The sequence below is a fragment of the Solanum verrucosum genome, unplaced genomic scaffold, assembly GCF_900185275.1.
Source record: "Solanum verrucosum unplaced genomic scaffold, falcon-dt-bn FXZP01000103.1, whole genome shotgun sequence".
NCBI classification, from domain to species: domain Eukaryota; kingdom Viridiplantae; phylum Streptophyta; class Magnoliopsida; order Solanales; family Solanaceae; genus Solanum; species Solanum verrucosum.
The window spans coordinates 934,011-946,313 of record NW_026020048.1 but is presented as its reverse complement, the minus strand read 5'-3'; the positions used below and the strand labels follow the sequence as shown (position 1 = coordinate 946,313).

Here is a 12,303-nt window from a genome sequence, read left to right as displayed (position 1 = left end):
TTTCTAAAGGATTGTGACCGTTTGAAAGGTTATGCCTTTTCCAAAGTGTTGTGACCTTTCTGAAATGTTGTCTTCTTTCCCAAGGGTTGTGACCTTTACCCTTTGTTGGCTATAAATAGAGAGGTTTTCTCTCATTTTTCTGTATCGAATTCTTCCCTTCTTTTGCATACATTTCTAACAAAATAAAATCGATCGATCGTGTCTTTGTGTGTCATTCGTTGCTGTCATTTTGAGTTCGTTGAAATTATCGAAGTTTGAGGTACCGCTACTTCTTTAATGGTTAATCCGTTTTATCTTGGGAGGAATTAATTTGCAACCTCGGATACTTGAGGGGATTGAATTTCTTAAGGACACACAGTGGATTCTGTGGACTCGGATAGTTCTTTGTGTTTTTCTTTTCATCTTTTATTATTTCTAATTTGCTAATTTGAATACAGGAGATAACAGTCACTGAGTGTGCCACGTAAGCCAAAAGGTGTATAAAATTACAAAAAAAATGAGCTTAGGAGGGTAATAGCACCTTAGCTTAGTTACCGTGTGTCTCTAAAATTTCGGTCATTGTTTAGGGGTACTTGTGCTTTATCCCATTATCCTTTTATTCTTTTGGATTATAATGATTTTTTGGATAAATTAACCTAACTTGACATTATAAGAAGAAAAAAAATCAGAAATTGAGTCACGATTTTTTTAATAGTTCAATACAAAATTATGTTAAGAGACGATTTACCAAATAATTTCACATACATTTTAACAAATTTACTCAAAATTATGCTAAAAAGAAGGGAAGCTTGTAGAACTTTAATTTCCATTTTTTTATTGACAAAGATTCACGTGAGTGATAGGTCGATATGCATGAAATTAATTAATCTGAACGGAATCTAATAGAATGTAATTAGTTTTGATAGAAAGTAAACAATAAGTTGCAACAGAACATGTGAACACATAATTACAAAGAAATAGTGTATTTATTATTAGCAATGGATACTAGTAAATATCTTTTTTGTAGACTATTTACTAAACGAAGGCTAAAAATGTTGGATAATCCTTGCAAATGAAATTCTATTTAATTAGGGTAAACTCATTTAATAGTTGGACCCGTATTGATGGAATCCATCTAAAATTACATAAATATCCTTTTTGGCATGCTCCTATAAATTTGGCCCGGTTTAACGTTATTTTACGTACTCAACATACACATTTGAATGAATTATAACAAGTAGTATTATGGGTGTTATGTCAATGAAGGTCGTAGCTTTACTTTCAGTTTTAAAAGTTAGCTCATTATTAGAGGTAACTCATGGAGATCAACTCACTCAATATTCATCTGATCCAACTTTTCATCAAAGTTTCAAGTTTCGCTTTCCGAAACCTGAATCTAAACCTAAGCCGCCACCTCGTTCTCCTAGTCTGCCTCCCAAGAGGCAACCACCACCTCCAATTAAGTCACCACCACCACTATCGCCTATTAAGTCGCCACCACCTCCAGTTAAGTCTCCACCACCAATAGTTAAGTCACCACCACCTTTAGTTAAGGCTCCACCACCATCATCGCCTATTAAGTCACCACCACCTCCAGTTAAGTCTCAACCACCAATAGTTAAGTCACCACCACCTCCAGTTAAGTCTCAACCACCAACAGTTAAGTCACCACCACCTCCAGTTAAGGCTCCACCATCACCATCGCCTGTTAAGTTACCACCACCTCTTGCTAAGTCTCCTCCACCACCATCATCTGTCAAGTCTCCACCACCGCTAGTTAAGTCACCGCCACCTCCAATTAAGGCTCCACCACCGCCATCGCCCCTTAAGTCGCCACCACCTCCCGCTAAATCTCCACCACCACTAATTAAGTCACCACCTCCCACTGAGTCTCCACCACCACCTCCCGCTAAGTATCCACCACCACCATCTCCCGTTAAGTCTCCACAACCGGTTAAGTCGCCACCACCGCCAATTAACTCTCCTCCACCACCATCGCCTGTTAAGTCTCCACCACCTCCAGTTATGTCTCCATCACCACCACCAGATGCTCAACAACCATCTCCTCCGCCGTATTATGGGGAGCCACCTCCGCCGCATGCTGAGCAACCAGCTCTTCCGCCGGATGTTGAGGAACCAACTCCTCCTCCACAAGATGCTGAGGCACCGGCACTACCACCAGATCCATTTCATACGACAGCAACTCCATCACCAGATATGCTGACCAACGAATTTAAATATTGGGAAAATAAATTGGATGTCGATTATTTTCAATCTTAAATTTGAAACTAAACTTGCCATATATAGAGGAGTATTAACTATTGATTGTCGACGCCAATCCTGAGTCAAGATTTATGTTTATTATTAAGTACCCTAACTATTTCTTCCTTTTATAATGATTAATATATATTAGTACTATTCTAGCTTAGTGTTTGTCAAAATGCACAAAAACGAACGTGAAAATGCAATATGTGAATTCATTCACTCGCTATATGTATTTATAACATCGTTACACCATTCCAATGTAATACACGGATCGATCTTGAGTATATATACTAGATTCGTATGGACTCATAGAGACAGATGCATGCATACATCATACTCCTAATTATATAATATACAGAATAATATATACCTTTTTTTTTTTTTTTACATAGGTAGCTAATGCAATTATATTTGGACGACCGGATTAATATGTATTGTTTACAAATTGTGCAGCTTTAAATTGGGCCCTTCTCTTCTATTGGGCCATTTGCATAATTGTATGAATCCAACATATACTATATGCGATAAATTACTAAGGTACATAACATTAGTTTACATATTCACATCAAGAACCAAAATCCACGTTTTCTCATTCCTAAAATCTCGCCCTCAATCTCTCCCCATTATCAAATTAGTTATCAAATTCAAATCAATTTGAATTTCAAACGATTTCTATCTCTATTCAACTGTCTTGAAAGTTCAAAATAGGTAATCTCATCTTCTTCATTTTGCTTTCGTTTTTTTTTTTTTAGTTTTTCATCGTTTTGGCTCTTGCATTATGAATCTAACACCTAACAACTTTCGAATATTTGATTCAGAAGATCTCAACTGGGCAGAATAGAGATCTAAAAGGTTGCATGATCCGGCAATAATGACAGATCAAAGTTTTGAATCAAAGCGTATGATATAGAGAAAATTTTAGAAATAGCAACATAATTCATAATAGACCTAATAAGACGATCACAACTAGAATTCTCGGATTTAATTTTCCGATGAAAGAAACCGTTGGTAATTAATATGGGTATCCGCTCATATTTATCCATTTCAAATGGGTTGGGTATCCAACTCATTTAAAAATGGGTAAAAACGAATAATACTCATATTACCCATTTAAAAACGGATAGTTAAATGGATAAAATGGGTAAAAGATGTACATTCACACAAACAAAAAAAGTAATAAAGGATGGGGAGGTAAGAAATTTTTTTTTTTTTTTAAAAAAAAAATCTATAAAAAAAATGAAACCTTTTTTTACATTTTTTTTTGGGATAGGGGTGGTGGTAGGGGGTAGGGGTGGGTTGGTAAATTTTTTTTTAAAAAAATTAAAATTTTGTTAATTTTTTTGGATGGGTGTGGAAGGGGGGAGGGGCTGGTAGGGGAGTGGGGTGGTAATTTTAAAAAAAAAAAAATTTTAAAAATTTAATGAAAAATTTTTAAATTTTGTTAATTTTTTTGGGATGGGGTGTGGAGGGGGGGGGGGGGGCTAGTAGGGGTGGTAATTTTTTTTTAAAAAAAATTAGAAAAAATTTAATGAAATTTTTTTAAATTTTGTTAAATTTTTTTTGGATGGGGTGTGGAGGGGGGGGTGGTAGGGGGTAGGGGGCTGGTAGAGGGTGGGGTTTTTCTTTTTACATTTTTTTGGGATAGGGGGGTAGGGGGGTGGTAGAGGGTGGAGTGAAGTGATAAAAAAACTTTAAATTTTTTTTATTTTAAAGCTTTTAACAAGATTTCTATTTAAATATGGGTACCCATATTATTCATTGGGCAACTCGTTTTTATCCATTTAAACTGTGAGTCGAGTCAAGTAACTTATCCATTTTTATTTAACTCGTTTTTTGATCGACTCATATTCGACTCGACTCGCTCGTTTGCCATTCCTAATCGGAATTAACGGCCACCGGAATTCTTGATTGGTACTCCATATAATATTTCTTCATTCCCAATTTAAGTATGTTACTCTTTTTTTTCTAAGTTCTTTAAAATTACGAGATTTAGAAATTCTATTTATTTCATAAATTTCATGTCCATTTAAATTAAGGGCCCGTTTGGCTATGCGATATGGTATCATGATATGGTATTATGATATGGAATCATGAGATGAAATTGAAGGTTTGTTTGGACACGCGATATGGAATTTTTGTGTTGTATATTTTCTTATAAACAAAAAAATCTCATAAGTTGTAAAACTATTAAAATAGCCCAATTTTTTATTCAATCTTATCAAATAAATAAAAAATTATAAAATCGCATAATAAATTATTACAAAGTTATTTGTTCTCCACGTAAGTAATCGTTTTATCTAACTTTAATTTAATAAAAAAAAATTGAACATAAATTGTAGTGTACTAGTCTTTAATATAATCCTCCCACATAGTACAAACAATTTCCTCACGTTGAACTTGCATTTCTCGATCATGTGACCGAGAAGACGAACCAACATTGTTACTTTGGGAAAATTGTTGGTCAATATCCTCCGCAACTATATATTCATGTTCATAGACCATAAATATTTCATCACTACTTTAGTATTTTCGCAAATAATTATGTAACACTGCACAAACTATGACAATTTTCACTTGTGTATCAATATCATAATAGTTCATGCCTTGTTTCAGTATTCTAAATCTATTTTTCCAAGCTCCAAAAGTCCGTTCAATAACATTGCGCAGAGATGAATGCCTATAATTAAATAGTTCTTTGGCATTTTGAGGCTCTCTTTCACTTTCTCGATAATCTTGCAAATGATAGCGTAGTCATTTGTATGGAACTAAAAATCCTTTTGTGTTTCGGAAACCAGCATCAACAACATAATATTTATCTACCAAAAAACATTTTATAAAGAATTACTAAAAGCATATGTGACGTAAATGAGACAGTTTTGTGTAAATAAATAATATTTATTCTAAGAATGTAATTTAAAGTTACCATGTGGCGGAAATATGTAACTAAATACTAATAACTTACACATAAAATATAAATGTGCACTTATTAAGGCCATAAAATAAATTTATTAATGTGATTGAAATTTTACCTTAAACCAAGGCCAAAATCGAGTATTATGTCGAATTTTGGAATGTACACTAGTCATATTTTTTGGTTGTATAAATGTTGGTGCTATCTTACTAATTGCCTCGGCAACTATTTTAACATGCCGGTTAATTGTTTCAAGTGAATGTTGAAAAGTTTCACAATCGTGAGGTGTGAGTTAAAGTGACTATATGTTGGTGAGAATAATAAATTTTATGTCGGTGAGAATAATAAATTTTAAAAAGTAATGATGTGATTATAAATTTTATTTACATATGAAACAAAAGGTTATAAGTAGATATAAATGTGGGGTTGTTTTAACAAAATATAAACTAATGGATCAATTATTGTATTAAAATATCTCAAATCATGATATGGAATATATCATCATGTAATTCCGTATCATGGTTTTTGGAGAATATGGTATCACCTCTCATGATATGGAATCATGAGATGAAATCAGCATAAAATCGCATGTCCAAACGCTGATTCCATCTCACGATACCATATCGTGATATGATATCGCATGGCCAAACGCCTACTAAGACACTTAAATTGACACCTCTGGAATAGTTGCTTTTTTTGTTTTTTGATGCTCCTATAAATACATTCCCTTTTACCTTCTTTTAGGCACAATATTTTAGTTGAGTTAACAAGTATGGCTGTAATTCCACTAGTGAAGGCCCTTGTGCTTTTACAACTTTCAATGTTGGTCGTTATTAGCTCATTCTCAGAGCTGAGTCTTGTAGAAGGTATGAGAAGTTTGCCTGATGCAAGTGATTTTTATAAATGGGAGTTTCCTTTCTTTCCCAGTATCCCTTCACCGCTATCTCCTCCACCAACGTTACCAGCTCCTCATACACCACTCGTGGGACAGACACCGCCAGATATGTTGTGAGAAAGGGAGAAAGTAAACAATAATATGAAATTATTGATATGAAAATGATCATTTTCCTTTTACTTTCTCTAGTTTGGTGTGGCAAGGAAAAAAATGTTCACCATTCAGAAAAATAATCGTGTGTGGATATGAATTGTATGTTGTAAATTAAGTCTTTCGAGAGAGTGAATGGTTGTACTAAAATTTGAATCTCTAAATGTCGCTTTGAGTTAAGATTTCACATGTGTAATTAAATACTCCCTCTGTTAATTATGTGTTCAATTTTATTTTTATTAAATCACCAAATATCATGGTTTGAGCTAATACTGAAGTAAGATAGTGTGTTTTATTTTTATTTTAATAAGGAGAAAATGGTTTTAAAATCCCCCAATCTATATCCGAAATTCTAACTACACACTCCAACTTCACGAGTGTCCTATTACCCCCCTGAACTTCATATTTCTCTATTTTCTACACACTTAAATGTTGACTTGTCATAGGAGGTGAGAACACCTCCTCCAGACGCGTTAGAAGGTGAGAACACCTTAAATTTTGACGAAAATTTTCTCTTTCTCCAACGATCATCTTCCCCACTATTAAATAAACCATTGTTTCTTCTTCCCCACCATTAACCCTTGTTCCTTTTATAAAAAAATTCATGATTTTCTCTCAAAAATAAGTAGGGTTTAGTTGTTTATGTTCATTTCTACTTCAAATCTTGAATTTAGGGTTTGTAATCTGCTCTAATTTCTTATTTAGGTCTCTAATTTGAATTTTTAATTTTCTCAAAATTCATCAAAAATGACAAATGAAAACTTGAATAAGCTTTGTATGGATGAATCAGATCCAATGTTGCTCTTAATTTCACAAATCAACAGAAATGCATATGCAAATGGAGAAGGAGTTGAAAAAGAGAAAGGATATTTTTTTGGGGTCTTTTACGTTTTAGGAGGGAAATGGGGAAAAATAGGAATTTGTAGTTGAAGAAGTGGGAGACTTGGCGCATGCAATCACGTTGGAATATTTGTTTGGTTTATGTGTTGTGGTCAGCGTTTAAGTGTTTAGAAAATAGAGAAATATGAAGTTTGGGGGATAATAGGACATCCGTGAAATTGAAGTGTGTAGTTGAAATTTCGGATATAAATTTAAGGATTTTAGACCATTTTCTCTTTAATAAGCAAATTGCATAGTAGGCCATACATTTTTTTTTCTGCTGCTTATTGTAAATCGTGCACATAAATCTTCTAAGATCAAAAATAAATTATAATATGGTGATCTTAAATGGACCTTGCATCACTGCGTCATTCTAATTTAATCGGAACTTCAATACCAATTGTACTTGACACGAATGGGAAACTAAAAAAAAAAAAAACTTTTCATGGTTATTCTTGATTATTCGAGGGTTCTAAGCTTGGTCTAATTTATTCCTCTTTATGTGGAGCATTGGACTCTTCAACTAATTCGGAGATGCTTGAGTTGTACGACGTTGTTGGATGTTGTATTCTGAAGAGGACAAGTCAGGAGCAGGGACGGAGCTACAGTGTCTTGAGGGTGTCCAATTGGACACCCTTCGTCGGAAAATTATATCGTACACCTAAGTAAAATCCTGTTCAAAATGGTTAAATTTAATACTTTGGACACCCTTGTCATAATAAGCTATTGTGGCTCAGCGGTTGGAGGCTCCCTTGTTGAGCCTTGACGCGCATGTTCGAATCCCTACAACAACTTATCTTTTATAGTAATTTTTTAAAGAGCTCATATTTCCTTATTCCTTTAATTATTTAATATAATAGTTAGTAAATTTCTTATAAATCTATAATTTTAAAATCTAATAAAGCTTATTGAATTTTCAATGAAGTTGATTTTTTATTTCTTTTCATTAAAGTTTGAAATAAAATTCTAATATTTGTACAACGCTATTAAAAGCAAACAAAAGAAGACCTCATTTGTTTCTATTTCAATTTTTCGTGTCTCGATATTTTTGTCGTCACTAGAGATTAGTGTAAGTTTAAAACTTAAAAATGATTAAGCTACATATCATGCGATTTGATTTTTAAAATTTTAGAACATTTATTCATAAAAAAATATTAATAGTACATAGTTCGATTTTGAATTTTTTAGTGCGTCCATTTATCAAAAAAAAAATTCTTATATAATTCTTGAACACCCTTCGTGAAATTTCTAGCTACGCCACTGGTCAGGAGATATACTGTTGATCGGTGCATATTATGTCGCAGTAGGCTTGAATCTCCTTAAAAAGAGCGAGATATACGCGCCTCAGTCTAAAGATTTGTTTATTCATTTTTGTTATTTTATTCTCAACTGTAATTTTATAGAGTATATTTATAATACATTAAACCAACGGATGGCATAAAATTCATCAATTGTTAGGATTTGAACTTAGAAGTTTAAGGTGAATTATGAATAACCTAAATCATTAAGTCAATCCCTAATAATCTTATATTCAAGAAATTCAAATCTCTACGAACAATAAAATGAAAATAAATATATTACATTGTAATTTTTTGTGGAGAGTGTAGAGATGAACATCATTGTCCCCCTGAATCCGCCCTGCATAACAGTATTAAAAGTAGGGTGTCTTTCGTTAATTTCAACAACATTTAATTATAGAATTTTTGTTCTCTTTGTATTTTGTTGTGTAGAATGATATAATTTTCTCTTGGTTATACGGGGAAAAACACATCAATTTTAAATTCTTGTGAAATGTGAAAGAAATAGTAACGAGCTAGAGCACTTACAGGTGGCGTTAATTAAAATTACTGAGAAATTAATAAGTAATTTAGTATGTCTGTTTAAAGAAAAAGCAAAAGGAGAAACGAAAAACAATCCCATGTCTAATGTTCCATCATTTTAATTTTCTGCCAACTGATAAACTCGACATTGCTTATGCATACTCATGGCCATGTCCAATGGTCATATTTCTATTACGGGGATATATATACTGTTAAAAGTAAATATCAAAGTGTAATACTAAAGTAATAAACATAAGTGCATAATAAATTTTGTGATGATTATACAATATTTAGTTTTTTGTTTTTTTTTCATGCTTGTTAATTAATAGAGATTTGTTATTTCATTAGGATTGATAAGGTAAAGTGTAACCTTTCTTGCTTAGACTTATCCATGTTGAAAATCTTATTTTATTATTAATAAAAGCCCACTAGATGCTATGTCTAGTGTTTAAATTTGTTTTTTTTTTTCAAAAAATAAACTCTCTTGAAGATTTTGTAAGGAAATGCGTGAGTTAGAAGAACCAAATAGTACAAAGTAAGAAGATATGGTGTTCATTAAAAATAGTATTATTGACAAGTCAATAATGCGATTAAGAAAGTAAATTAAGTTGGTGAATATTCAATTTAATTTGGTAGAATAAATAAATACTAGTATTGTCACTCTGTTTACTTGCGAGAGAGTGAAACTGTGACTTCTTTTTTTTATATATTTGTGATGAAAAATCAAACGTCATAAAAAATGGATTTGTACCAAAATCATAAGATTGCCAAAATTCATCATAATTTGACAAATTTAATTAGAAAACCATCACAAATTAGTTATAGATAATATTTCATATCACAAATCTATGTGTTTCATAGTATTCTATCGGTCTCAATCATATTACTCTTTTTTTTTATTAGCTCTAAATAAGAATTTATTTTTATTTCTATATTTAATAACAATTTAATTTTAAAATATTTCGTTTATCTTTAATGAATAATTTATATCGTACAAATATTTATAACTTATTTTAGATTATATCTTTCAAAGTTCTTTCTTTCTTAAAAGCGTTTGACCATGATTTTTTTTAAATTTTGAATCAGAGTTGGACTCCAAAAAAACATGTTGGCCACAAAATATTGGAATTAACTTTAAGTTGAACTCCAAAATTTTCAAGAATTCAAAAAATAATCAAAAGAATCTTTTGACCTTTTCACTCTAAATTACTCACAAAAAATTTAAAACAACTTTAATATGTATTTATGATTAATCATAACTCCAAGTTTCACCTATCATTTTTCACTTTTAAAACAAATTATTTTCAAATGTTATAATGAAACATGATGAAAGCCGGCAAAACTTTTTGTCAAATCGATACACTTTTTCGTCCAATTTGAATTCTACTACTAAAATTTTATGACCAAACTCCCGAAAAAAGTGAAAAGAAAATTATTGCCGAACGCCCTAGTTTAATTTTGTACTCCATATGGTTTCAAAAATTTCTTTTATCTTCTTAATGCTTTATCATCAGTAAAATAAAGTTGAGAATCTTCTCTCTCCTAGCTTTGTATAAATTCACTCACAATTTGACTTGCTTCAATAGAAGTGATCTGATTAACAATTATGGTTGTTGTATCAGGGAAGTCCCTACTAATACAACTACTTTTAGTTGTACTATTTGCCTCATTGTCAAAGCTCAGCCATGGAAAAGGCAGTGATCCAGTCCTCTCAACCAGTGGTCGTCCATTTTTTGACATAGAAATCCCTGAATTAGTACCTGGTATTCCTAATGAGTTTTTTCTTAATATGCCTTTCATCAGCGCAAGTCCGTCACCACCACCACCACCACCGTCACTGCCACCACCTCCACCATCACCACCTCCGCCATCATCACCACCACCACCTCGACAGTCACCACCTCCACCTAAACAGTCACCACCACCGCCGTCAACAGACTCATTTTTTATTCCTCCTTTTGTCATCCCCCCTATTGATATTCCTCCTCTAATTCCTCCTCTATTACCCGTCATCCCATCTATTATTAACCCAACGCCATCGTCACAATTATCACCACCACTTCTTAAGTCACCCCCTTCACCTTCCCAATGTAAGCCATCACCACCTGATAAAATTCTAAAGCTAACACCACCTCCACCAGCAAAGCAACCACCAGTTAAGGCACCACCACCAGCAAAACAACCACCACCACCACCTACTCAGGCACCATCTCCATCACCAGCAAGACAACCAACTCCACCACCAGTTAAGGCACCATCTCCATCACCAGCAAGACAGCCAACTCCACCACCGCCACCACCTTCTAAGAAATCGCCTCCACCGGCTCCTCCTCCATCAATAGCTAATCCACCGGTTATGGCACCATCTCCATCACCAGCTCCTCATCCACCTGTAATAATAGCCCCATTTCCATCGTCACCAGATGCGAAACCACCCGTTATTCCACGTCGACCAGTTAAGCCGATTCTACCTCCATCTCTTCCCGCCGTCAAAACTCTAACGGTGAATGGGGTTGTTTACTGTAAACCCTGCAACAGCTATGGAGCTCCCAATCTCCTCAACGCTACCCCACTCCAAGGTAATTACTTAATTAACACACTTCTTTCTCCATAATTGCCACATATATACCTTAATATTTGAAAACTTGTATTCATCGTTTAATATCTTTTGAAATTTACTAAATTTTCATCCTTACGCTAATTAATACTGCAGGAGCTTCTGCGAGACTAGTTTGCTACAACGGGAAGAATGCAATTGTCCAATCAGCCATAACAGACAAGAATGGTGAGTTTCGGCTCACGCCCAAATCATTAATCGGAGCAGATATCGGCAAGTGCAAGGTATATTTAGTGAAATCACCAAATCCCACCTGTAATGTCCCAACAAACTTCAATGGCGGAAAAACAGGTGCTCTATTGCAACATGTCGTACCCCCTAAGCCACCGATTGTTACCCCTGCAGTGATTGTCCCCGTACAACCACCCATGTCTGATTTATATGGAGTTGGACCTTTTATTTTTGAAGCATCAAGCAAAGTACCATGCGCTATGCATAGAAAATTATAAGAGCATTGTTCAGTCATGGAAAACAAAGGCAGGTAGCATTATTGAACAAGTAAAAATACACTAATTCCTCTATCAGTCCCATTTTATGCGATGCGGTTACTATTCAGAGAGATATAAAAAAAAATGTTTAAGGGCATTGAGCTATGAAAAATATTTTTTTTTCTTTTGTTTTCTATACACAGTTAAGAAAAAAAAACTTTATATACAGTCATACAGATATAAAATAATCAAATGAGTCATATAAACCCTGAGGGGTAGCTCAGCTGGTAAAGGCCTGGGACAAAGTCCTTCAGGTCGCCGGTTCGAGCCCCAGCAGGGCCACTGGAGGCATTACAAAC

At 33.8% G+C, this 12,303-nt stretch overlaps 1 protein-coding gene across 1 annotated transcript; it reads left to right on the top strand.

Moving 5' to 3' along the window:
• The first annotated feature begins 1,224 nt into the window (after positions 1-1,224).
• On the top strand, positions 1,225-12,036 carry LOC125822916 (pistil-specific extensin-like protein). Its single transcript, XM_049502379.1, has 3 exons — positions 1,225-2,238; positions 10,506-11,478; positions 11,613-12,036. Exons 1-3 carry the CDS (start codon positions 1,225-1,227, stop codon positions 11,963-11,965), a joined length of 2,340 nt encoding a protein of 779 aa, XP_049358336.1. The 3' UTR covers positions 11,966-12,036.
• The last annotated feature ends 267 nt before the right edge of the window (positions 12,037-12,303 follow it).

Excerpts from the sequence above, each read along its gene's own strand:
- LOC125822916 (XM_049502379.1), top strand. The coding sequence starts at position 1,225 with ATGGGTGTTATGTCAATGAAGGTCGTAGCTTTACTTTCAGTTTTAAAA. Across the intron at positions 2,239-10,505 it reads ATTGGGAAAATAAATTGGAT|ATGGTTGTTGTATCAGGGAA; the intron begins GTCGATTATTTT and ends TGATTAACAATT. Across the intron at positions 11,479-11,612 it reads CAACGCTACCCCACTCCAAG|GAGCTTCTGCGAGACTAGTT; the intron begins GTAATTACTTAA and ends TTAATACTGCAG.